This window comes from Quercus robur, chromosome 3 (genome assembly GCF_932294415.1).
Source record: "Quercus robur chromosome 3, dhQueRobu3.1, whole genome shotgun sequence".
Lineage (NCBI taxonomy): Eukaryota > Viridiplantae > Streptophyta > Magnoliopsida > Fagales > Fagaceae > Quercus > Quercus robur.
This window is the reverse complement of record NC_065536.1, coordinates 14,420,348-14,447,858: the sequence shown is the minus strand read 5'-3', so window position 1 is coordinate 14,447,858 and position 27,511 is coordinate 14,420,348. Positions and strand designations below refer to the sequence as shown.

Here is a 27,511-nt window from a genome sequence, read left to right as displayed (position 1 = left end):
AAACAAAATAAAAAAAGCAAAAGTGGTGTGTGTATTTGTCATTTATTTATTTATTTTTGAAGCCAAACTTAAGACTAAGTTAAACTCACTGTTTTAATTTAATATATAAAGAAATCCAGTATCAAACAAACTCTGATTAAATTAGGTTTGATGTTCTCCTAACAAATTTTAATTAAATTAGCTATATTCTTTCATACAAATTCTCTAATTTAACTTTTTATTTATTTTTTTATGGGAACTTTTTTATTTTTTAATACTTAATAATTAAATATATATCATTTTTTTTTATAAAAATATTTACTATTCTAGTGCATTGTACCTATTAGCGACCATTAGTGACAAAGCAATATTAAGAATTGCAAGTGTTACGCATATATTTAATAACCTTATGTTACCTTAGAAATTAGGATATGTGACCATTGGGTCCACAGCGCATGCCACTTTCATTGTGTCTACTCCAATGAAAATGCTTTTAAAAATTACATAAAATAAAAGCATTAGAACATTACCTTCTCAGTGAATAGTTGTTGCACGCATGGATCATAGTTTTCCTCCCAAAATCTTTTTACGGCGCTATTCACATCTTCCTCTGGTAACAGTTCTCTTTGCTCTGCCCACCATTCGTTTTCGTTCAGTCCAACTTTCTTTAGCTTCGGCATGCTTAGGACTCCATTAGAGAAGATCTTCATTTCCGGGCATACGGCCACAATTAGATCTTCCAGTGATGGGAATTTGATGGTGCGATTACCCAAGTGGAAGCTTCTCAAACTGGGTAAATCTTCAAGGTACAATCCTTCCAATTGATTGAAACAAATCTCATCTCCTGCTTCACCTTCTCCCTCGTTTGTGACTATTTCTCTCATTCTTTTGCATTCAGATATATACAATCTTTTGAGTTGGACCAAACTTTTGACTGTTGAGGAAGTTGCAAAACTAATCAACCCATGACATTTCCATACACTCAAAATGTTTAAATTTCGGAAATGCATTGAGGATGGAACTAAATTTTTTAATCTACCGCATTCTGATACGCTCAGAATCTCCAAATTTTGAAATGCCCTACCTTGTTCAGAGTTTTCCTTCCACAAAAGCATCAACTTGGGCATTTTATATAGTTTCAACTCTGTCAAACGTTCAAACGTCCCAGCATATTGTCCTTCGTTATCGAAGAAAAGATTAGTGACGGAAAGAGACTTAAGACAGCGTAATCCTTCAACAAATACCGAAGGGACTGCTATCAATTTATCATCTTTGCCGTACAATCTGAGAACTTCTAGTTTGCAAAAGAACTCTCCAAAAAGTCGACCATTTGTCTGATTCATGGTTTCATTCCAATCCAAATCCAATTCTTTCAAGTTAGGGAATGTATCCTGGGAAAGATCGAAGTATTGAACAAAAGAAAGCAAAGTTAGTGTTCTCTAGCAAGTTTGGGATAATATTCCCAACAATTTCAAGTGGGACTGAATGTATGTAAATCGAGTGGCTATCTAGAGAGGGAGAGCAATGTGCATCGATGCATCTCCATTTATTATCCTATGTAATAATTATATATAACATTTTCTCAGGTGGATGTGAATTCTCATCTCCCCCGTAAAGGTAACCCATTTCTATATAGTTGTTATACAAGATACTACCTCTTACATGTTTTATAGTTTCTTTTTAAGGGATTTGCTTCCAAAAAGGATAACTCAAGCACAAAAGTAGGAGTACATGAATGCGCACAATTTTTTATTTTATTTTTTTTAAATTATTTTTTGGAAAAATAAAAGATAAAAAAGGGTCCCATTGATCAAATTAAGATACTAAATTTATTTTTAGTTTAGCTCAAATTTCTTATTTAAGAACAAAATATTTTATCAATTAAACTAACTGGAATCTATAAGAGAAATTCTAATTTAAAGACATTAATAACCACATATGAAATCCTAATTAGTTTGAAAAAAAATCTTTTTATATAAGGTTTTATCATTTGGACATCTCAATTAAGTCTTCCATAAATTTTCCAAAAAAGAAATCTAAAATTTATTGGCTTTTTGGTGAAACAATATATATATATATATATATATAGGACTTACCCAATACATATCTGCCAATTTCTTGTTCCGAGCATTTGCTTAATGTAGCCTTTTTTTAAAATAAAAAAAATTTATTTTGTTTGGACGTTGGCTAAATGTAGCTATGTTTGTTTGAGCAAGAATTGCTCAGTTAAAAGTTAGTATGTAATAGCTTCAACACAACTATGGTACTGTATCCAAAAAAAAAAAAATACAACTATGGTACAGCTGGAAATTAGTATGTAGTCCGACTAGTCTTTTTGTTTTTTGGGTAAGCCGACAAGTTTTTTAAGTATTAACAAATTGTTATTAATTTTAATTTCTTGGATATCCATGTTAATAAAGAAACAAGTACAAATCCATACCTTTTGAACAAGAAAGAGGGGCTGTTGAACTGGAACATGATGGTCCAACCCATCTGTATTTGGGAAGCTTAATTCATTCGAAAAAACAATCCTCACTTTGTTGCATTTGCATATCTTCAAAACTTTCAATGATGGCCACTTTGAAGTGTGCTTTCCAGGATAGAAATACTTGAGTTCAGGCAACAATTCAAGACTTAGAGAGGTTATTCGTGGGAACACAAACTCAGTCGTTATTTCCAATCCTTCTTCCAAAGCAACAATTTCCTCCATTAATCCACAATCATTTACAAGTAGACTCTCAAGTTGTTCAAGACTTTTGGCCACCGAGATTGGAAATAGACTTTTCAGAGTTTTACACTGAGAAACTTTAACTTTATGCAGATTTTGAAATGTTAAAATTGCTTCAGGATCCGAAGTCCATACATGCTTAAGTTTCGGTAAATTGCTTGAAGTCAGGTGTCTCAACTGAGTGGATCCCTTATCACATATTTCATCAACATTTTCCCCTCTAACCTCAAAGACCTCTTCTACCGAATTGCAATCCTTTATCGTTAATTCTTCAAGATTCCGGAGTTTTCTCAACATATTAGGAGGAAAAATGTTCATTAGATTTTTACAACTGCCAACATGCAACTTTTTTATTTTGCAAAAGGAATCTGGAACGAGTTGATGATTGTGCCATAACATCTTCAGGTTATCTATGCCTTTGATGTATATTTCCTCCAAGTTAGAAAATGCAACCTACATTTCCCACGTATTTATTGAGTCAATAGCAAACCTTTATATTACCAAACATGGTGAAAAATAATAATTAGAAGATAGAAGCAAAGTTGTTAGGAGTTGATTAAATTAGATTAATGTTGGAGATAAAGACATAATAAAAATAAACATCGGAAAACGAACTACATTATATTCTTAAAAAAAAAACGAACCTACAAGAACAAGAAGTAAGCTAATAAAAAAAAAGCAGGAAAAAAATAAATAAATAAATCAGCCTTCTAATTGAAGAGACTAGAAAGATTGTTTGGCTGTACAAAAGGTTCATTTCTTCAGGTTCTTTCTAAAATGTGATGTTTGTTCTCACAAAAAATTTAGATAATAATATTTCTTTCGAGGATAAAAATTCGATTGAAATCTCAAGTAAAATCTGGTTTGGGCCAAATTATTTAGCACAGAGATTATATATATAAAACGAATATATTATGAATTGGGTTTAAGTCACATAATGAGAATTTGTTAAATCGGTATGCACTAATTTTTGAAAAATTATTTGGGATATGATTATCAAATGATCACTAATATTCTTCTCCAAAAATAAAATGATCACTAATATCACATTTACTCTAAACAATTATCTCTAATTTTTTATATCCAACGATTATTTCTAATACAAACTTCATATTAATTACTAATATTCTGTAAAACGAAAACCCATTTTAATTTTTTCTAAACAAATAATTTGTGGTGTGCCACACTGCCACCCACCAGCATAAACCCATTGGACGCGTATCTATGATTAAGGCATTACAATTTACAAACAACATACATAAAAGTACCAACGGATTCACTTTGCCATCTAGCCAAATGTGGTCTTGTAACTTTTGTTAAACACCTTGTGGGCACTATTTTAGGAACCCTGGATCAACAACATATCTTCAAATGTTTATGAAAATCAATGATAAAGAAATTTCAATTGTGAAAAATCTCAAGAATACATGAAGAGAGAAGAGAGGGGGGAAAAGGGCAAAACTGAAATATTACCTAAAAAGAAAAAGCAAAATAGGAGTAGAGAATGGCTAAAATGATAGTTATGATCTAGTCTTGGTTTTTAAAAAAGAATCCATCACAATCTTTTTAATCTTATTGACATTATAAACATATGCATGAGACGCTATTAAGTATTAAAAAAGCAGTCAAATTCTGGTCTCATGCTCAACCAAAAATGTGCATGTGGAAAGGTTATCAAAATCGGTGAGGAAATCAATCATAACAATACCTTTTCATTGAAAAGCAGCTGAGAATCAGCATCAGGATGGAAACCCACCAAATTTGGTAAGTTTTGTAGATACAAAGAACGCAATTGAGTGAAGTCAATTATATCCGTTCTGATGTCGTGGTTGACTTGTATCTCGTGTTTTCTTTCCTTTGAAAAAATTGCAAACATGACCTTGCAATCTTCAATCTTTATTTCTTGAAGTTGAGAAAAGCATCCAAACTTAGTTAAGGAGAAGACAGATGTCAACTTTTCACATTTCCTTACTTTTAACTTTTTCAAGCTAAGGAAAGACCCCATTGGAACTTGGTCGTGGCATATTTCTTCAAGATTTTCTATATTATATAGAGAAAGTGACTGTAAAACAGGAAATGCAACACATTTAAACTCCATCAAGTTAACGATGTATTGAATCTCAGTGCTGTTTCGAACATAGAGATGCTTTAATTGTGGAAAACCTTCCTTGTCAACTTCGTAAAGAATATTTTTAATACCCTCCTTAGGATTCAGATCAAGATATTCACAGCTTTTCAATAAAACTTTAATCCCATCGTCTATTTGCAAGCCTCTATCAAGTTGAAGTTTCAACGTTCTTGAGACTTCAAACTCATCGTGCCAATACCCATCCCAATCCGAATAATTGCCTATTAATATTTCATCTCTTTTCAATTTCTCAAAAAGTAAGGCTTTTGGTAGAATCTTAGGATTGGGGATATGTATATATAATGTGGTCAAGAGTGGCATATGGTCTAACTCAGAGACCCTAGTATTGTTTCTTTCTGTGATTTCGCCATCAACATGCCATTGATTGAAGCTACGATTCATATACAGTACTTCTAACCCTCTCAAATCTGAAAATACATTGGATGGAATGACTTCAAGGTTGAAGCAATAGTTCAAATTCAACAATTGAAGGCGAGTCAATTGCCTTATTTCCATGGGTAACTGCTTTATGTTGGAATTTGATAGGGTAAGAGCTCTCAAATTCTTCAATTCTCCAATTAAAGCCACGTCTTCCAACTTACACCCATCCAAAAATAAACTTTGGAGATTGTGAAGGCCTGAAATGGATGAAAGATTCGAAAGACTTGCGTTAATCAAAACTAAAACTCTAAGCTCTTTCATTCCTTCAAAAACGTTATTAGAAATTGGTGGCCTTAAAACTCTTCTATTACCCAAAAAAATGAACTTAAGTTGTGGACATCCGAACCCTTCAGGAAGCTCCTTAAAGTCAACATCAAAAAGTGCGATTCCAAAAGAATCTTCCCATTTTTTAATATTTAACCATTTTTCCGGACCTTCTAAACTTCTTATGGTTGACATTTTCTCCTCTTTGTCTGCAATATAAATGGCAACATCACGAATGACGTCATGCATTTTAAATGTACCACTTCCAGTACCTTCCAACAACAAGCAAGAATCTTTTAGACTATTGACCAATGCGTAGACCCTATTTCTCACTTCTTCCACTGTATAAACATCCTCAAAGAAGTCCAAACCCACCAAATATCTCCATAAGAGATCTATTTGTATGACCTTATCTTCTTCAAATATACTGCAGAACAAGAACAAAGATTGCGCTTCCTTAGTTAAAAAATCGTAACTCAACTTTATACTTGAGTATACCATCTCATGCATCTCTTTGATCTGTGTTGGATTTGCCCTTTTTAATTGACCCACGGCATCCTTCCATATATCTAGATTCTTTTGCTTTTTCAATGTATTCGCAACAGTTGTAATGGCAATTGGTAAACCTGCACATTCTTTGACAACCTCAACCATGGTAGATTGGAATTCCATTGTTTCAGAAAAATCGCCTGCTATCTTTACAAACAAGAATTTAGCTTCGTTGTCTGATAAAATTCCAACTTGGAATATCTCTTGAGCATCCATATCCTTGTCCAATACATCTTGAAATCTAGATGTTAGCAATAGTTTGCTTCCTTTGCGATCATCCCCAAAAGAAATTCCAAGAGCATCCAAGTCAATCTTGTTCCAAATATCATCTACAATTAAAAGGACCTTCTCTTTCTTCAACCTCTCACGTAGCAAATGTGCTTTTTGAAAATCAGTGTCCTCATCTTTAAACTTCAACTCTAATTCTTTTGCAATGTCTTTCTGAATCTGTTTCAAGTTTGGAGTTTGGGATACAACTACTGTAACAATCCTTTCAAATAACTTGTCTTTTATGGCTTGCGTTGCAATTTTTCCAACAAGCATGGTCTTGCCCAAGCCGCCCATCCCACAAACCCCAATGGCAGGAATATTATCATCTTTTAGAGCCTTCATAACTCCGTCAAAAATTGATTTTCTTGATTCAAATTCCTCATAACCTTTAGTTGAAATTGTAGTACCCCCTTCTATAGGGACACGGTGGCCTACTGTATGGAACGTGTCGGCCGTAACCTTGAGTTCCTTGACGGCCAATCCCATCTTCTGTGCTTTTTTTCCAATCTGATAACGGGCCTTCAAATTAAAACACTTCAACTTTGCTTGGCCTTCCTTTTCAACAAATTCTTGTACCTCTGCAGTGATCCCCTGAACACGTGTCTGCCACCTCTGGACGTTAGCTTCAATTTCTTCTACGTTCATTCTAGCAGCTTCAACCTTATGTTCCACAATCTTTCTAGCGTCTTCGAGATCGCCAACTTTGTTGCTGAGATTCTCAACATTTCTTTTGAAGTGAATCAGATAACCCATCTGACGTGCTACTGCTCCAATTGCGTAGCCCACAACTTTTTCAACGATCACTTTAACGGTCTCCGTAAGAACCTCCATTTTGTGCTTCTGATTGGTCTGTGTTTTTTTTTTGTGCTTCTTGGGTTGGGCTGCTATCTTGAGAGTAGAGGCAAAGAAAGGCCCAATAAAAATCGTTGACAACAACGAAAGTGTAATCAAAATTGAAGGACAGAAAAAAGCCTATGTAATGATGTAATGACATACCTGTGTCTTTGGAATATTAATGAAAGATAATTTAGTCTTCTACTATCTTCACGTGGGCTGGGGAGGAAGCTGAAACCTGACAATTAAATTTTTTTAGAAAAAATTAAACCAAGTTAATCGAAAATAACATAAAATGATGTTTGATATTTTTTTTTTTTTAGGAATTTTCTTGGGCAAGGATTTGCAACAATTTTTGCATAAATCATTGTATTTATTTTGTTTTAAAAAAGATCAATGGTGGAGATCAGATCTAATAAAGTAAATATGAAACCCACTATAACTTGCCACATTACACAAATCTCAAAATACTGAAAGAGAAATTTTTAGACAAGTGTCTATTTAATAGCTTGACACATCACCATTATGCAGGAATTGCTGCAAACTAAGGTTGCAGCAAATCCTTACCCAATATTTTTTGGTTTATTAGTTGATTCCGGTTAACGTTTGCCCTAAGGGCACACGTTAAGTTTTCTATTTGTGGAAATATTTTCTCGGGAATTGAAAAAGCTGTCATTACTTTTTCAATTATCGAAAAAAAATTTTCCAAAAATGAAAATTAAAGTGTGCCCTTAGGGCACACATTAGTAAAATCCTTATTAGTTTTAATGCGACAGGTTGTGATAAGGAGGGAGTGCAAATAGAAATAAATTATTGATGGTAGGCAATAGGCATCTACTTTGATCAATTTCTCACTAGTTTCATTACAAGGGGGAAAAAAAAGTTATGTTTATGTTTTGATGTGGAAAATGGAACAATTTTATTATTCAGTGGAACTACTTGCCTCATGGGAGAACCAGAGTTTTAATCCTCAATATTCCTTCTCTCCAAAAAAAAAAAAAATTTGAAAAACAAGAAATAGCACAGAAGTTCTTTTTTTTTTTTCCCATGAAATGATGTTTGATGGGGAATTTGCAAGATTTTCAAAATCATTCATTCTTTTCTATGTCTTAAGAAAAAACAATCTCTATTCTTGCTTCCAAACTTTCTTTCCTCATTTACTCTTTTGCCCTTTTTTTTCTTCTTTTTAAGGGCAGCTATTACAACCATAATTAAGCACCAACTTAGGAATAGTTATTAGAATCACAATTACTCAGCCAAAAAGAAACACAATAAAGCAAGAACGACATCAAAGGAAGAATGAGAAAAAAGAAGGTACCTCTCTCTTTAGTCTTTAGGATATCAAACTATTCCTGAACAGCTTGTTTTCCACACGGACAGTCACTTTGCTAATAAGTATCAGTAGATTGAATAGTTGACGATACCTTTTTCTCTTCCCATTGTTACAAGTCTTGATAAGTAGAGCAAACTAAAATGAAAAGAAAAAATAAATAAATAAAAAGTAAATCGGAAAAACAAACTGCAACAAAAAATCAAATTGAGGAATGAAATGATCAATAAGCGAAGAAAAACAAGCAAGGACAAACTAAAAGGAAGTACCTCTCTCCTTCACACTAAAATTTTAGCAGGTTTTTCTTCTATTCCTTTGACTTGGCAGAACAATGATGGTCTCTATAACAAATGAGAGCAGCGGTGAGAAGCTGAAAATACTTCACTTTTATTTATTTATTTTTGGTAGAATTGGAGGAAAGTAAATCTAAAACGATAGGATACTAACACAAAAAACTGCAACGGAAATTAAGGTAAAAAGTCAGATTTTTTTTTCTTTTTTCAGAATCAGATTGAGCAAAGAAAATCCAAACTAGGAGGATGACTGCATCGAAACTTAATAGCGTAAAGTAGAAAGTATCAAACTCTTCTTCTTCTTCTTTTTTGCGAGAAGTGGAGCAAAGTAGAACCAAAATAAGAGTTTCTTTAAGGCCTTCTCCCTTCTTTTCATGTATGTGTTAAAAATACTTAGTATTTAAAAAAAAAAAAAAAAAAAAAAATTTGAGAGGGCGAAGAGTGACAACACAAAAGCTGCTGCGAAAGTTAATTCAGACTACAAGAGAAACGAAGGAAAGTAGAGTAGGAAAAGGTTTTTAATTGGACCTCAACAAAAGAGGGTTTCTTTCTTGCAACTTAAAATTCAATGAGCAAGAAAGAATTTTAACTTAAAATGTTTGCTTTATGACAATTATTTTTTATCATCGTGTTTGATAAGGGTATTTTCGTCTAAGAAAGTCTTGGTGGACACCTTGGCCCATCGGTTGGATCACCTTGTCTTCGACTCGCTAGGATAAATGCCCGCACCAATGGACCAACCATTCATGGACCCGTCGGGAGGTCCTTCCCCATTTAAAATTCTTAAAGTCCCGATAGGTCGACGTCCCACCCTTCTTGAAAACCTGTTGAATAGCTTTATGTATGTGCCCGACAATTGCCACACACTGAAGCCTCCACTCACATACCTACGAATGAAGGACCATACTGATGGTTGGGTAAACTGGGTTCTACATGCTTTTGCGTATTCTCCATTTTTGAGTCCCAACATGGAAATAACTTGCACATCACATTCAAAGACCCCACTACACGTGCACATCTTCCCTATATGGGAAGAAAAGCCCTAAGATCCCAAAGCCATTACTCCAAATCTTCTCTACAAGAGAAGCTCCTATGTTCAAGGGATCTTGGTTTGCTCTACACCACTACATAAGCACCACACCTCCTCTTCTTCAAGGTACATGAAAATCTCTAGCTCTCACACTAGCAAGTTCTCAGAGGTTTTCCAATCATTGACTTAACCTTTGGAGGGCCTTTGGTCGGCACCCCACCGATGCTCCCTGTAGGTTCTTTGTTCTTTTGTTCTTCAAGTACCCTAATTGGTGTACATGTGGAAAATCAACTCGTTGATGATTTTGTGCATTATCAGTTAGTGTCGTCTATAGGGAATGAGTGATTAGCCATATCATCACTTCAAAGACAGAGTTGCACGGTCCAGACGTTATCAATGGCTACCATCATCCAGGAGATAGGAAACCCCTCCAACACCTTGGAAAGGCAAGTGCAAACCCTTGTCGTGGCAGTCAAGTGGCTCACCCAACGCAATTAGGAGTTGTAGTAGCAATTGAACCAAAGGGACGAATAATGTCCCAACGACCAACATGACGAAAGGGACAATGACAAGTACAACGATAGCCACCTCCCGACAGGGGATCAGTATGAAAGGGAAGATTAGGAAGAAAGCAATGCCACCAATAGGCAGGATCAACAGGAGGATACAACCGCCTATCCGAACTAGAGAGCAATGTGGTACGCATGGCACAAGACATGCAAATGGTGAAAGAAAAGATAGATCTGATGATGAACGCCATGAGAGGGCAAGTGTCCACCAACGTAGACAAGCCACTCCATCAAACCGATTCACCCTTCACGGCGTAGGTCACCTCTTGCCCCTTTCCAGCTAAGTTCCAGATGTCGTAGGTGGAGACCTACGACAGATCAAGGGATCCACTCGACTGTCTAGAATCATTCAAGACCCTAATGCATCTACAAGGGGTCCTAGATGAAATCATATGCAGAGCATTCCCCAACACTCAAGGGAGCAGCCCCCAATACTATCTCAACTTTCAAGGAATTAAGCGGACATTTTGTCACGTATTTCATTGGTGGACAAAGATATAAAAGATCCTCAGTGATCCTGCTAAATATCAAACAATGGAACGATGAGAGCTTAAGGTCATATGTAACTCGGATCAATAAAGAGGCCCTTTCGATTGACGAAGCCGATGACAAAGTCTTGGTCACGGCTTTCACCAATGGACTCCAGTCCAAGCAATTTATTTTTTCCATTTACAAGAATGACCCGAAGACGATGGTTGACATGCTATACTAAGCCACGAAGTACATGAACACTAAAGACACCATGATAGCACAAGGGGGTAGACCGAAGAAAAGGGAAAAGCATGATGACCCTCGTCTGGACAAAGGAAGAAAGTCAACCCAAACGAGTGACAAAAAGGATGACAGAAGATTGAGACCTCCTCTAGGCAGGATTGCCAACTTCACACCATTAAACGCTCCGCTCGACCAGGTCCTCATGAAAATAAAGAACGACCCAGCACTAACATGGCTAGATAAGCTAAAAGAAGATCCCAACAAAAGGCCAAGGAATGAGTATTGTCATTTCCATTGAGACCATTGACACGACACCTTTAAGTGCTACGACGTAAGACAGCAGATAGAAGCCCTCATCAAGCAGGGAAAGATGTAACAATTCATCGAGACAAAAAGAATTAGAGAAAACCCACCTAGGGATCTGGAGCCCAACCGACAGGCAGAAAAGCGCCCAAGAGCCCCACTTGGAGAAATAAGGATAATCATAGGAGGAAGCACAATGGCTAGTTCCTCTAGGAATGCAAGAAAGACTTACCTATGGACGGTATAGAGCGTTCAGATTACCAGTCATTTGCCCAAGCCAACAACGGTCAGCGACCCACCTATTAGCTTCATTAAAGAAGACGCTCGACGACTCCACCATCCTCATGAAGATGCCCTAGTCATCAACTTGTCAATAGCTGACTTCAACACCTGACGGGTCTTAGTAGACAATGGGAGCTCAGCTAACATCTTCTACTATCTCGCCTTCCAACAAATGAGGATCAACAAGGAAAGGCTCCTACTGTCAGACACGCCACTCGTGAGGTTCGGTAGTACCAAAGTGTTCCCCGTTGGATCCATCGCTCTGCCATTAACCATTGACACCTATCCTCAGCAAATCACCAAGGAAATCACCTTTTTAGTCGTTGAATTTTCTTCAACAAACAACGCCATCATTGGGCAACCTACACTTAAAGCGTGGAAAACAGCCACCTCAACTTACCACCTGCCTAGTAAAATTCCCAACAGAGTATGGAATAAGGGAGGCACGCGAGGACCAGATGGCGACCGCCCGGACTGGATTACTAGTATCAGCACATAGACCAGCCCTTTGATCCGCAACGAGCTCACACTCTTCTTGAAGAATGACTTGGATATTTTTGCTTGGAGGATAGCTACCCATTCCCGCGAATCAATCTTCTCATGGACTCGATGATTGGGCACTAGTTGTTTAGCTATATGGATGCTCTTTCTCCAGTTACAATCAGATCAAACTGGACGAATCTGATCAAAAGAAAACTTCATTTGTCATAAGCCAAGGGCTTTTTTGCTAGAAGGTTATGTTGTTTGGCTCAAAGAACGCAGTAGCGACGTATCAAAGACTTGTGAACAAGATGTCTATCTAGTAGATTGAGCGGAACATGGAAGTGTTCGTAGATAACATGTTGGTGAAAAGTAAAAGGCAAGAACACCACCTGGACGACCTTTGGGAGACATTTGAAACCCTTTGTCTCTACAATATGAAGCTTAATCCCAACAAGTGTGTGTTCGGGGTGTTGTCGAGAAAGTTTCTTGGCTTCATGGTGTCTCATCAGGGCATCAAAGCCAACCCCGACAAAATTCAAGCCATACTAGAGATGGTGCCTCAAAAGAGCATTAAGAAGGTGTAGAGTTTGAATGGAAGGGTTGTAGGCCTCAATAAGTTCGTCTCTCGAGCGACGGATAAGTGTTTGTCATTCTTCAAGACATTAAAGATATCCTTTGAATGGACTGATGAATGCCAAAAAGCCTTCGAGGATTTGAAGGCATATCTTGCATCCCCACCACTACTCAATCCATCTAAGCCCGATGAAGAGCTCTCCCTCTACTTGGCCGTATCCCCCATGGCCATTAACTCAACTCTCATTCAAGAAGAGGATCATATGCAGTTACCTATGTTCTACACTAGCCAAGCACTCGAAGGGGCAAAAGAGAGGTATCCTTCTATTAAAAAGTTGGCTTTTGCTCTAATTATAGCCACTCGTAAGCTTAGGCCGTATTTTCAAGCACACAGCATAGTAGTCCAAATGGACAAACCTTTACAAAAAACAATGAACAACCCAAAGGCAGCCGAACGATTGGTATTGTGGGTGATAGAGCTGAGTGAATTTGACATATAGGACTGCCTAAGGACTGCAATTAAGGACTAAGAATTGGCCAACTTCATTGCAGAGTTCACAGCAAAGGAGGACAAAGGTAGGGGAGCTAGCCCCATGGAGGGTCCAAACGTACGGTTCGTCCAATCGACATGCGGAAAGAATCGCGATGGTCCTACGATCTCTAGAAAGGGACCAAATAGAGTGTGCGGTTTGCCTCCAATTCCTAACAACCAATAATGAGGCCGAATATGAAGCTCTACTAATAGGCCTTGACCTAGCCAAAGCAATGGAAGCAACATCAATAATTATAAGAAGTGATTTCCAAGTCATCATCAAGCATGTCAATGAAGACTATGAAACCAAAAGTGAACAAATGAAGAAGTACCTAAGCCTAGTCAAGAAGTGGATAGGTCTAAGCTTCGCGATGGAACTCGTGCAGATCCCAAGGGAAGAAAATAAGCAGGCTGACCGTCTGTCCAAGGCAATATTTGCAAAACATATGACCATCAGCAGTCAAGTACCATCCTTCATTCAATAATCACCTGCCATTGAGGAAATAGATGTGCAGGTAATCCCGATGGGGTTTGACAGGACGACTCCAATCATCTCCTACCTTAAAAAATGGAACACATCCGAAGATCACAACACTTCCAGAAGGTTGAAGATGCAAGCATCACGTTTCATATTGATAGGAGATATTCTTTACAAAAGAGGTTTCTCCTACCCATATTTGAGGTGCTTAGTTCCCGACGAAGCTAACTACGTCATGAGAGAATTCCACGAAGGAGTATGTGGAAACTACTCAAGGGCATGCTCACTAGTTCACAAGCTCATACAAGCAGGATACTACTAGCCCACCATGCAGAAGGACGCCCAATATCCTTCATCCAATATTCACCTGCCATTGAGGAAATAGATGTGTAGGTAATCCCGATGGGGTTTGACTGGAAAACTCCAATCATCTCCTACCTAAAAAAATGGAACACATCCGAAGACCACAACACTTCTAGAAGGTTGAAGGTGCAAGCGTCACGTTTCGTATTGATAGAAGATATTCTTTACAAAAGAGGTTTCACCCACCTATATTTGAGATGCTTAGTTCCCGAAGAAGCTGACTACATCATGAGAGAAGTCCACGAAGGAGTATGTGGGAACCACTCAAGGGCATGCTCATTAGTTTACAAGCTCGTACAAGCAGGATACTACTAGCCCACCATGCAGAAGGATGTCCAATCCTATGTAAAAGCGTGTGGCAAGTGCCAACGCTTCAACAATATTGTTCGGCAACCATCAGAACATCTCACTCCGATGAATGCCTCATGGTCCTTTACCCAATGAGGACTCGACATCATAAGACCCTTTCCTATGGCAATACAGTAGCTCAAGTTCCTTGTCATGGGAATCGATTACTTCACCAAATGGGTTGAAGCAGAACCCTTGGCCACCATCATTGAGAAAAACGTCTGAAACTTGGTCTGGAAAAGCATTGTCTGTCGCTTTAGGATCTCTAAAGTCCTTGTCTTCGATAGTGGAAAGTAATTTGATAATGAAGCATTCAGAGATTTCTGCTAATAGTTGGGGATCAAGAACCACTACTCTTCACCCGCCCACCCACAGGCCAATGGACAGCTTGAGGTTACAAATTGATTCTTACTCAAAATAATCAAGACTCGGCTTAAGGGGAAAAGGGGGATATGGCTAGACGAATTACCCAGTGTTTTATGGGCATACAAGACGACAACACGAACACCAATAGGTGAGAAACCCTTCCGCCTCGTGTTTGGAAGTGAGGCCATCATCCCAGCAGAAGTAGGCCTGACGAGCTACAGAATAGCTCATCTGGACGAAGGGAAGAACGAAGAAGGAATACGCCTACACTTAGATCTACTGGATGAAGTTCGAGTGACAGCTAAGCAACGAATGGCTCGCTACCAGGACCTTATGGCCAAAGACTACAATACTAAGGTCAGGCCTCGACACTTCAGCATTAGAGACCTTGTCTTAAGGAAGGTGATGACAGCTACTAAAAATGCTACACAGGGCAAGCTAGGCCCCAATTGGGAAAGACCCTACAAGGTTATTGACTACTACAAAAGGGGAACTTACCACTTGGAGATGCTTGACGAACGAAGGCTACATCACCCTTGAAATGTCAAGCACCTAAGGAGATACTATCAGTAGTGCACCCACTATGAACTCTGTTACCGCTTTTCTTTTAGATTTTAAACTATTGAGTTTTTTGATTTTTCAAATTTTTGCTAAGTGAATTCCGAAGGCCCAATTGGGAAGATTGTCAACATTTCTGAGCTCAATTTATTTTTAATGAAGCATTATTGTTGAAGAATTGTTTGACTACAACGTAAAGAGCTCAAAAAATATCAAGTCCTACCTACAGGATGGACTAACGACTAAGGACACCAATGGGTGCCTAGTCACTTAAAGAATCTTAAGTCCTACAGACAAGGTGGACCGACGACTAAGGACATTGAGATAGGTGCCTAGTCACTTAAAAAATCTTAAGTCCTACCTACAGGAGGGACTGATGACTAAGGACACCAACGAGAGCCTAGTTACTTAAACAATCTTGGGTCCTACCTACGGGGTGGATCGATGACTAAAGACAACAAGGAGAGAGCCTAGTCACCAAAAAATTCTTGGGTCCTACCTATGAGGTGGACCTACAATTAAGGACACCGACAGGTGCCCAATCACTCAAAAAATCTTAGTCCTACTCCAAGGGACTCGTCGATCCAATCTAATACTAACGGGCACAAACACTTAATATTTTTATTAAAAAGGACCCTCACTTCAAGTGGTCCCGAAAAATACTCCGGCTACACCATAAGCCAAAACTAACAGGTATAAACACTTCAAGAGAAAGAACCCCTTCCCTTCAAGTGAACCCAATGAATGCTTAGGCTATATAGCCTAAGCCAACGGGCACAAACACTTAGCACTTATTCAATATCCTTGTAAGAAGTTATATTCGACATAAATAAAGCATTCATAACCGATAGTGCAATATTCAAAAAAGGATATAGGAAAAAATAGAAATTATCATAAAATTACTGAAATCTAATGTCCAACCCAACGAGGTATAAAAGTTGCTTGTGCCAAAACAGGGCACCCATATTGTTTTAAAATTACATACTAATATTAAAGAAAAAAGAAAAAATTTTCTTAGGCATGTGGTTTGTCAGTTGGCTCGTTTGGTTGCTTATCAATCTCCTCCTCTCCTGATCCGTCGACTCCCTTGCCCTCTGGTTCAACGGCTCTTGCCTTTACAAGGTCTGTCTCCTCCTCATTAGGGGCATCATTGCCAGCGGGGGTCATTGGGACCAAAGTGTTTATTTGAATTTGGGAGAAATCCAAACCAAGGAACAAGAGGATGGCCTGTTTACGAAAGTCCTCAAAGCCGTTGCCATATTGGACCCCCCATCTCATTAAAATAGGCCTGGGACATCTGTAACTCTGTAATAGCCTCATCCCCAACCTTGTCCACATGCTTACAAAAAGCAATCAATTTGGTCTTAAGATTGGAATTCTCCTTTGTCACCTCCTCAACTTGACGGGCGCTCCCCTGCACTTACCTTTTTTGCTCGTTAAGCTCTGCATTTAGGATATAAAGGGATTCCTTGAACTTCTTCAAGGTCTCCTCTTTGGTCTCCAGACAACTCCTTAGGCGCTTGATTTAGGCGCTTGATCTACTCCTCCTTGGTAGTCCACCTAATCTGTAGGGCCCTTATCCTCACCAGGCCTTGAGAACGGACAGGCCAAAAAAGGCATTAAAACATACCCAAAAATAGATAAGGAACGAGGGTAGGAGAATGCAACTTACCCTCATCATGTTGAAAAGGCCCGAATCGCCCAAAGCTTCAGTCTCGTGCTCTGAGCACTCGTTGAGATCAGTGTCCTAGACAAGTGAGTGAGTCGTATCCACTACATACTCTCTACTCTTCACCAGCAAGTTGATAGGCAGATGGACGACTGGACCCTTAGAGTTCATCAAGTCTTTACGCACGCCATGGAAAGGAAGCTCGGGTGTACCCTGAATCGCCTCTACTTAGTCGGGATGGATGATAGGGCCTTGGACCTTCTTGTTGGTCTGACCAATGTCCATTGGCTGCTTCATCTTCTAGCCAACCTTCACAAGAGGGACCGACAATCCACTTGACTTAGCACGGAGAGCAGCAGTTTTCCTGATCTTCGCTTGCTTGTTCTTCCCAGACTCCATATCTGAACTTGTGAGAAGATGTCAAGTCGTCTGGCTTTAAGGGTAGGTTTGGGTCCACCATAAAAAGCGTGGAGAGTGTCTAAAGTGACAAGCCTCTTCCAAGACCTTTGCTCTAAAGGAATGGCCCACACCTACTCAAGGAAGTCAACTTGCTCTAGAGTAATTGCCAAGCAAGTTTTGGCTACATAAAAAAGATAAGTTTGATGGAAATGTAAACAAAACTGAAAAATTGAAGTAAATGAAACTGACGACTCACAAGACTTGTCCAAAATCCCCCAAGCGTGACCATAGAAATTACCCACACTATCCCATTCGTCGAGCTTACACACCCAGTTGACCCTTTGGACAAAGAAGAACCTACTCTTCCACTAACAGTTAAATTCGAGCATGTCAGACACTAACCTCAGTGCAGCTAACAACACACAAAGTTATAAAAACCCTTCGACTATGCAATCTCCTGTGGCTTAATAGCAATAGAATAACTCCTCAAAGGTCAGAGATCAGCATCCCCCACTTAGCTGACCCCATAACACCTCAGCGCATATGAAGATTCTCCAAGCATTGGGAGCTATCTAATAGATGGATACACCTATATAATCCGCTAACTGACGATAGAGGTAGCTAAGAGACAACCTCGGCCCAGCAATAAAAGCTGCCTCATAAAAGCCAACCTCGTATGACTCCCCTGTATAGCATTTCTCTCCTTTATTAGCCTTTCTAATGGGGACATATTTGGGGATCTGAAAACAAGGCCTAAGTCTGTTAAAGACCTCATTTGTCATACTCATTGGAAAAGTCATTGATTGACTAAATGTTGGGGAGGACAATTTTTCTGCGAACTCGTTCCAGTGGATTGGTTTCCAACTCCTCCTTAGGGGGTGAACCTGCTGACAACTCCCTCTTAGAGCTGAACGGCTCATCTGACACATACTCATATCCCAACAGGCAGGCCTCTTCATCGCCCGATTCCAAACGAACGAATTATGAACGTTCACTCGTTGCTTCACTACTTCCTGATATTCCCTCACCTAAAAGCGATGAATGGAAATTAAGATCCTACTCACTTAACTCCTAAACATAGGACCAATGACTACTTATCAAAACAAAAATACAAAACAATAAAGTAACAAGGAAAGAAGAGGAACTTACGTAGTTGCTACTGTGGGGGAGTGAGCTACAGATGAATAAAAGCAACGGTCCTTCTTAAGGCGATGAACGAATGAGACCAATGTAAGACAAAGCTCTAGATTGAGCACTTGAAAGTAAAAAATGGCAAGTGAGAGGCTAAGAAAGGAATTGAAATATTTATAGAATGAAGAAGCATGAGAAACGAAGCGATGCTACAACTCGAATTGCCCAATCAAGGATCGTCGTGTGTCACCTAGCCTCTTTAAAAGACATTTCTGCCCTTATAGGTGGCGCGAACCTCTACTCAGAGTAATTAATGACTGAAATATTCCTCGTACTCTGCAGCCCGTCAGTTATCCCGACAAATAATGGAGTAGGGGGCAGCTAATAGGGGTGTTTTCGTCTAAGAAAGTCTTAGTGGACACCTTGGTCCGTCAATTGGATCACCTTGTCTTCGATTTGTCAAGATAAATGTGCACACCAATGGACCAACCATTCATGGACCTATTGAGAGGTCCTTCCCCATTAAAAATTCTTAAAGTCTTGACGGGTCGGCGTCCCACCCTCCTTGAAAACCCATCAAGTAGCACATGTATGTGCCCGATGATTGCCTTACACTAAACCCTCCACTCACATATCGACAAATGAAGGACCATACCGATGGTTGGGTATGCTAGGCTCACATGCCTGTGCGTGTTCTCCACTCATGAGTCCTAATATAGAATTAACTTGCACATCATGTTCAAAGACCCCACTAAACGTGCACTTCTTCCCTATATGGGAAGGAAAACCCTAAGATCCCAAAGCCTTAACTCCAAATCTTCTCCACAAGGGAAGCTCCTATGTTCAAGGGAGCTTGGTCAACTCTACACCACTATATAAGTACCACACCTCCTCCTCTTCAAGGTATGTGAAAATCTCTAGCTCTCATACTATCAAGTTCTCAGAGGTTTTCCAATTACTAGTTTAACTTTTGGAGGGTCTTTGGTTGGCACCCCATCGGTGCTCTCTATAGGTTCTTTGTTCTCTTGTTCTTCAGATACCCTAATTAGTGCACGTGTAGATGACCAGCTCACTGACAATTTTATACATCATTAGTGTTAAAACACTAATTAATTTTTAGTGTAGCTAGGTTTGAATATCATATCTCTTATTAAAGCATAAAATATTTTACCAATTTAGTTAACTAGAACCCACCAACTCAACTCACTTCATTTCACTTAAGTTTAATCACAGAATCATATTCTTGGTTAGATTTCTCATGTCATCACTCACCAAACTAATAAATCTATGGTTTAGTATTTTGCATTTGACAATCCAATCCATCAAGATAATTGACAAACTTTATAGGGAAAATATTTTCAAAAAATATATTGAAGAACGGGATGCAAGTTGGCTGGATCAAGTCTAAACTCTTATAAGCATTCTCATCCTCATTCTCATCTCCCTAAAACAGGGTAAGTGATCAATTTAGGGAAATAAAAATAAATAAATAAATAAGTGAGAGAAATAGTAAAAGCAAATAAATTGATGTTTTATGGTTCAATAAATAGTAAAAATCATTCCTCAAACAATTATTTTGCTCTTTTTTTTGTGTTTCAGTAAAAAAAAATTTGATGTTTTGAAAACTGAAAGAAATATTAAAAATAAATAAATAATAATATTTTAATGGAACAAAGTAAAGGACGAAGAATCAGATATGAATGTTTTGAAAAGTGATTAGCTAAATTGAAAACGTAGGCTTGTCTGAGTTGGGCTGCTGTCTCGAGATTAGAGGCAAAGAAAAGCCCAATAAAAAACGATGACAACAATGGAAGTGTAATCAAATTGAAGGACAAAAGATGCCTATGTAATGACATACCTCTGTCTTTGGAATATTGATGAAGATAATTAGTCTTCTACTGTCTTCACGCCGGCATACAAAGGAAAGCTGAAAGCTGACAATTAAATTTAAAAAAAATAAAAAACCCAAGTTAATCTAAAATAAAATAAAATGATGTTTGATTATTTTATTATAGGGAGTTTTTTTTTTTTTTTTTTTGGTTTCTAGTACTAAGGTGGGAAGCAAATAGCAATGAATTATTAACGTTTGGCAGCAGGAATCTACTTTGATCAATTTCTCACTAGTTTGATTACAGGGGGGAAAAAGTTATGTGTCTGTTTTGATGAGAAAAATGGCACAATTTTATTGTTCAATGGAACTACCTTGTTCGTCTCAATTCCTTCTCTCCAAAAAAATAATAGAAGTTCATTGTCTATGAAATGATGTTTGATGGGGAATTTGCAAGATTTTCAAAATCATACATTCCCCTCTATATGTCTCAAGAAAAAAACATATCTCGAGCATCCAAACTTTCTCTCCTATTTACACTGCCCCCCCCACCCCCCTCTTTTTTTTTTTTTTTTTCAAGGGACAGCTATTGCAATCATAATTTAGCACCAATTTAGGAATAGTTATTAGAACCACGATCATAATTGTCAAAAAAGTGAACCAATTTTTATTTTTATGTATCGTATATCTTAAATAGTTAGTTTTATTTTTATGTATCGTATATCTTAAAATGTATATTCACTATAAATTCGGAATTAGTCAACTAATGACTAATTTAATTATCATTTGTGTAATAATATTTAACAAAACTAACTAAATAAATCAAATTAGCATTTTTTTTTTTTTTGCACTTAAATTAGCATATGCTTATAACATATACATTCAGGATGTCTAGGATTCAATTCCTCCTCCCCATTGTAATTATCAAATTATCAAAAAAAAAAAAAATTAATCAAATTTAAAAGTGATAATGCATGACATATGTGCCAAAATAATAATTTTATTTTCATCATATCCATCATCTTACCTAATCAACTCCATCAAAATCAATGTTGTCATGATGTTCATCAGCTTGCAGATTTATTTTTTCATTGACATTTTGTTCATCATCATCAAAATTTACTATTTACTCTTCTTCTTCTACTTCTTCTTTTCTTTTTTTTCCTCTTTTTTTTTTTTTTTTTTGTCATTCTAGTTTCTTAGACTTACAACAATAAAAAGATAATTTTATTGTCATTTAAAAATAATTCTAATTATATGACTAATATGAAAGTGAAGTGTCAATTATATAATCCAAATTTTGTCAGAGAAAAAGAGAAAAAAATGGACATTTTATTTTATATGGCTCAATTAAGTAGCTCAATAATTTTGTGTTAAAATCAAGTCTAAAAACTTGTTAGATTCAAATAAAAGCACAAATTTTAACCAAAAAAAAAAAACAATTTTAAACCCACGTATCTTTGTATGATGCGATACGCACCTATGTATTGTGCGATTCATAAATATTTACCGTAGATAATATTTTGTACACAATACGATACAAATGACCACAATTACTCAACCAAAAATAAAATAAAAAATTTACATCCACAATAAAGCAAGAACGATGTCGAAGGACCAATGAGAAAAAAGAAATAAGAAGGTACCTTTCTCTTTAGGACATCAAACTATTCCAGAGTAGCTTGTTTTCCTTTCTATCTGAGTATCAGTAAACGTGAACACTTAGTGATACCTTCTTCTTTTCGCTTTGTTACAAGTCTTGATAAGTAGAGAAAATTAAAATGAAACTTAAAATAAAAAAAAATAAAAAAAAGTTAAATAGAGAAACAAAGTGCAAAATCAAATTGAACAATATTGAAAGGATAGCATAAGCGAAGAAAAAGAAGCAAGGACAAAATAAAAGTAAGAAAGTAAAAGGAAGTACCTCTCTCCTTCACACTACAATTTGAGCTAGTTTCTCTTCTACTCCTTTGACTTAGCAGATCAAGGATGGTTGCTATAATAAATGAGAGCAGCAGTGAGAAGCTGAAAATGCTGAACTCTTTTTTTGTATTTTTTGGAGAAGTGGAGCAAAGGAAAACTAAAACGATAGGAATAGGATACGAACACAAAAAAGTAAAACTACAACGAAAATCTCACTCTTAACTATAATTTTTTTTTTCCTTAAAGAACCGGAGCAAAACAAAACCAAACTAAGAGGAAGAGGATGACTGCTACAAAAATTAATGGCGTAATGTAGAAAGTATCAAACTCTTTTTCTTTTCTTTCTTTTTTTGAGAAGTGGAGCAAAATAAAACCAAAATGAGAGGATGAAGAGTGACGACAGAAAAGCTGCTGCAAAAATTAATTTAGAGGACAAGAGAAATGGGGGAAAGTAGAGTAGGAAAAGTCTCTTTAATTGGACCTCAACAGAAGAGAGTTTCTTTTCTTGCTCATCGACTTTATGTGTTTTAATAGGAAATAGGAATAATAGAATTTGAACCTACTTCATGATAATTATATTTTATCACCATATCAAGACACCAATTGATTTTTGATGTAGGCAAATTTGAATCACAAATCTTTTATTTCAAAATAAGATATTTTACCAATTAAACTAACTGGAACTTATTAGCTCAAAATAAAATATTTCATTGCACGTTAGGTGTGTACAAAATACAAAATATTTCATTCCAGTTTATTACCTTGTGGATTCAAGGAACCACTCTTGGATTCGAGGTTTATTACTCAGAAACTAACAGTTTAGTTTCTGTCTATCAAAGAGAGCATCATGTGTACTTTCTTCAAACTTTCACAACATCAGTTGGTATCAAAGTTTTGATATACCCTAGTTCGATGGCTAACGAGTGAGACGGTGACCACCACAACAATAACAATGGTGACAACGTCAAAAACCCAGTCCTCATTAGGGCTGAGTTCTACAAGTTTTGTGAAGAGACTCAACAATGACATTAACATACCTCTATGTTTGAAATATTACTGAAGATAATGGTCTCCTTCCGTCTTCACGTGTGCCGTTAGTGCGATACACAAGAAAGCTGAAAGCTGACAACATTTACAGTTTTACAGCTAGTTAGAGAATTATTTTGGGTTATAGTACTAATGCAGCAAATTGTGATAAAGTGTGAACCAAAGGATTATTGTCCCATTTTCTTTCTAATTTTATTATTAAAAAAAAAAAGATTATTGCCCATAAGATGGCAGGAAGAAGGCATCTACTTTGTTTTTTTAATTCTAAAGTTGCAGCTTACAACAGTGAGAGTCTGAGAGATATAAGGCTTTTATCTACATATTGTTCAAAATCTAATACAGCCCTAGGAAGCACGGGTGCGGCTCCAAGGTTGTTGCACCCACACCCGACATGCACAGATGCGTCGTGCGGCGGTCAACGCCACTACACGCGCATCCATGGCATGTCCTTTTTTTTCCGTTTGTAGATTCGCACCGATTTGGGCTGATTCGAACCTAATTAGACTGTATCGGCCAAAATGGGATGAATCAGGCCGAAACTGGCTTTGAATCAGGCCAAAATTCTAGTAAAAATAATAAATAAAAAATTATGCAAAACTCACCGTTTTGAACTTTGAAGCAACTTTAAACCAAAAAAAAAAAAAACCCTAATCCCTATTAAACGACAGAGCTATCTGCCTCTCTTGTTCTCTCACTCCCCGTCTCCCCTCTCTTACTCCTTAACCCACAACCACTCACTCAAAATCTCTCCTTTGCCTCACTGCCCAAGTTCACTCTTCATATTTCAGTCTCAATCTCTCCATCTCTCGGTCTCAAGCTCACTAACCCAAGTCCTAAGCTCACTCAAGTATTTTGCTTTCATTCTCACCCTCCATTATACTCTCACATGCTCTATTGCTCATTCTATATTTGTCTCTCAATCTGTATCTATTATCTGATTTTTTTTTTTTTTTTTTTTTTATATATAAGCTGTAATGTTGAGACTTGAGTTGATTACTTGATTTCTTATTTAGTTATTATATATTTGTCAAATTATTTGTAGGTTAAACAACTTAAATTGAAATTATTGAATTTTCAATAGATGAAGCTACTAGCACAAAACCTTCATCAGATGAAGGTCCTCTTTGGAAGTATGTAACTAAATTGGAAAAACTTGCTTGTTTTACTTCTAAATCAGGTGGAAACACACATTTTAAGTACAACTATTGTGATGGAACTATTGTGGGATCCTATTCTAAGGTCAAGGCTCATTTATTAAAAATTAGTGGTAAAGGTATTAGAGCATGTTGAAAGTGACACAAGGCCATAGATTGGAAATGCTGAGAGTGCATGATCAGGTTAAGAATGATAAGTTAGGGCGAGAACGCAGAAGTCGACTTTCCTTACCCCCACCTCTCCATGGGCCTATTCCCTCGTTCCGGGGACAGGAAGTGAGTGGTAGTACAGATGCAGTGGATGATGGTAAGAGGAGGAGGGTGATTGCGAATTCTCCTTTGGAGAGAGCACTCTAGAATAATGCTAGAGCTGAATTGGACAGTAGAATTGTTAGGATGTTTTTTTATCAGCGGGCTTCCATTTCACTTTACAAGGAACCTAAATTATCATAATTCCTATGCATATGCTGCTATCCATAACAATCCGGGTTATGTTCCTCCTGGATACAATGTCTTGAGGACAACACTTTTGCAAAAAGAAAGAGCTAATGTTGAAAGACTTTTAAAACCAATTAAGGACTCTTGGCTTGCAAATGGCGTAAGTATAGTTTCTGAAGGGTAGTCAAATCCACAAAGGAGACCTCTTATTAATATTATGGTTGCATCAAATGGGGGTCTAGTATTTATAAAGTCAATTGATGGGTCAAATGAGTATAAAGACAAACATTTTATTGCTAGGTTGTTGAAGGATGCTATGCTAGTTTTCTTTTTAAGAGTAGCTATTGTGACCATCATTAAGCATCAAATTAGGAACAGTTATTAGAACCACAATTACTTAGCAAAAAAGAAAAAAAAAAAAAAAAGTGATTATAACCACAACAAAGCAAGAACCATGTCAAAGGACGAACGAGAAAAGAGAAATAAGAAGGTACCTCTGTCCTTACGATATCAAACTATTCCAGAATAGCTTGTTTTGTTTTCCGCTCGGACAGTCACTTTGTTGAGTAGCAGTAACCATGAACAGTTGGCTATACCTTCTTCTTTTCCCTTCACTACAAGTCTTGATAAGTAAAACAGAGCCAACAAACTGCAAAAAAAAAATCAAATTGAGGAATGAAAGGATAGCATAAGCGAAGAAAAAAATATAAAAGTAAGAAACTAGAAGGAAGCATATACTTCTCTCCTTCACACTACAATTTTTGCAGATTTCTCTGCTATGACTTCAAAGATCAAGGATAATCACTATAGTAAATGAGCGCAGGGGTGAGAAGCTGAAAATACTAAACTACTTCTTTTTGTTCTTTTTTCTTTTTTTGGAAAAGTGGAGCAGAATACAACTAATAAGGTAAAAAGTTTGATTTTTAAAAAATAATAATAATAATAATAATTGGATTGAGCAAAGCAGAACCAAACTAAGAGATGACTGCAACGAAAATTAATGATGTAAAGTAGAAAGTATCAAACTCTTTCTTTCTTTTTGTTTTGAGAAGTGGAGCAAAATAAAACCAAAATGAGAGGGTGAAGAGTGACTACACAGAAGCTGCTGCGAAAATCAATTCAGAGGACAAATGAAATGAAGGAAAGTTGAGCAGGAAACTCTTTCTTTTTTTTCTTTTTTTTAATTTATGTCATCTGTTTTATTATAATTATTCTAATAATTAAGATTAGTTTTTTTGTGCATATGGATTTAAATCATAAATCTCTTATTCGACAATAGAATATATTAACAATTGATGTTCTATGGTTCAATAAATAATAAAAATCATTCTCCAAACAATTATTTTGTTTTTTTGTGTTTTATTTTTTAAAAAAGATAATGCATTAAAGAAATTAAAGATTAACAATTGTCTCAAGAGTAATTGAAATAAATAAAAATTAATATTTTGAAAAGTGAGAGAAATAATAAAAATAAAAAAATAATAATAATCTCATCCAATTGAGAGAATCAAATATGACTGTTTTGAAAAGTAGTTAGCTCAAATAAAAAAGGTAAGTTTATATCCAAAAATTGAGAGAAAATTTTAGGAAAATAAAATTAGGATGAAAATATATAAAAGCACAAGTATAAAAGCACGGAAGACTTTGTCCCGTTACCTTATTAATTTATTCATAATATTGGTGATCAATCAATGCTACACGACTCGTTCGCTTTACAATTATTTTATTGTTTTTCTTTTTGAAATTTTTGGATACAAAATGTGGAACGAATCTTTTGAATTCTTTACTAGGAAAATGCCAAAGAGCAAAGAGTCATGGGACTATGGGAGTGTGAGTGGGACCGCAGCTGTGAAAGATAAGGAGCTTGTAACTTTTTCTTTGTTTTTTTCCAAGTCTCTTCCTTTGCTTTTCTTCACAATATTGGATAGTGGGAGGCAGAATTATTGATTTGATTAAAGTATACTATTTTCTTTTCTTTTTTTTTTTTTTTTGAGAGGGATACTATTTTCTTTTCTATTCTTTAATCTTTTACCCCTTGCTTTTCTTGATTTCTTCACCGTAGTCAATGGGCGGTGCCATAGAGGGAGACTGAATTATCGAGTTGAAGATCACGTTTGCATTTGATAAGATTAACCAATGTCCCAACACACTTATTAACATTTCCCTTAATTTATTCATAATATTGGTGATCAATCAATAATGCTACACGATTCGTTCGCTTCACAATTATTTTATTGTTTTGCTTTTTGAACATTTTGGATACAAAATGTGGAACGAATCTTTTGAATTCTTTACTAGGAAAATGCCAAAGAGCAAAGAGTCATGGGACTATGGGAGTGTGAGTGGGACAGCAGCTGTGAAAGAGGAGCTTGTAACTTTTTCTTTGTTTTTTTCCAAGTCTTTTCCTTTGCTTTTCTTCACAATATTGGACAGTGGGAGGCAGAATTATTGAATTGATTAAAGTATACTATTTTCTTTTCTATTCTTTAATCTTTTCCCCCTTGCTT

The 27,511-nt window shown here is 36.7% G+C and overlaps 3 protein-coding genes across 11 annotated transcripts in view; 1 reads left to right on the top strand and 2 right to left on the bottom strand.

Annotated features, from left to right (window-relative positions):
- LOC126717207 (disease resistance protein RPS2-like) overlaps positions 1–27,511 on the bottom strand; it is a 97,383-nt gene that overhangs the window by 851 nt on the left and 69,021 nt on the right. The window lies entirely within an intron of this gene.
- The window catches only part of LOC126717206 (protein BONZAI 3-like), a 106,714-nt gene that overhangs the window by 19,604 nt on the left and 59,599 nt on the right, over positions 1–27,511 (top strand). The window lies entirely within an intron of this gene.
- LOC126717204 (probable disease resistance protein At4g27220) overlaps positions 1–27,511 on the bottom strand; it is a 31,838-nt gene that overhangs the window by 851 nt on the left and 3,476 nt on the right. The window contains exons 1-12 of one of the 9 annotated variants that reach the window (XM_050418649.1): positions 25,743–25,913; positions 25,499–25,653; positions 23,403–23,487; positions 22,367–22,438; positions 22,089–22,140; positions 20,473–20,548; positions 8,793–8,864; positions 8,512–8,661; positions 7,356–7,431; positions 4,416–7,247; positions 2,420–3,160; positions 510–1,370 (exon numbers count right to left, since the gene is read on the bottom strand). In XM_050418649.1, coding sequence (XP_050274606.1) covers positions 510–1,370; positions 2,420–3,160; positions 4,416–7,190 — 4,377 coding nt within the window. In that variant the 5' untranslated portion in view covers positions 7,191–7,247; positions 7,356–7,431; positions 8,512–8,661; ... (5 more) ...; positions 25,499–25,653; positions 25,743–25,913. Of the gene's footprint in view, positions 1–509; positions 1,371–2,419; positions 3,161–4,415; positions 7,248–7,355; positions 7,432–8,511; positions 8,662–8,792; positions 8,865–20,472; positions 20,549–22,088; positions 22,230–22,366; positions 22,439–23,402; positions 23,488–25,498; positions 25,654–25,742; positions 25,914–27,511 lie in introns of those variants that run through there. The other 8 variants (XM_050418647.1, XM_050418646.1, XM_050418650.1 and 5 more) reach the window with 8 other exon arrangements.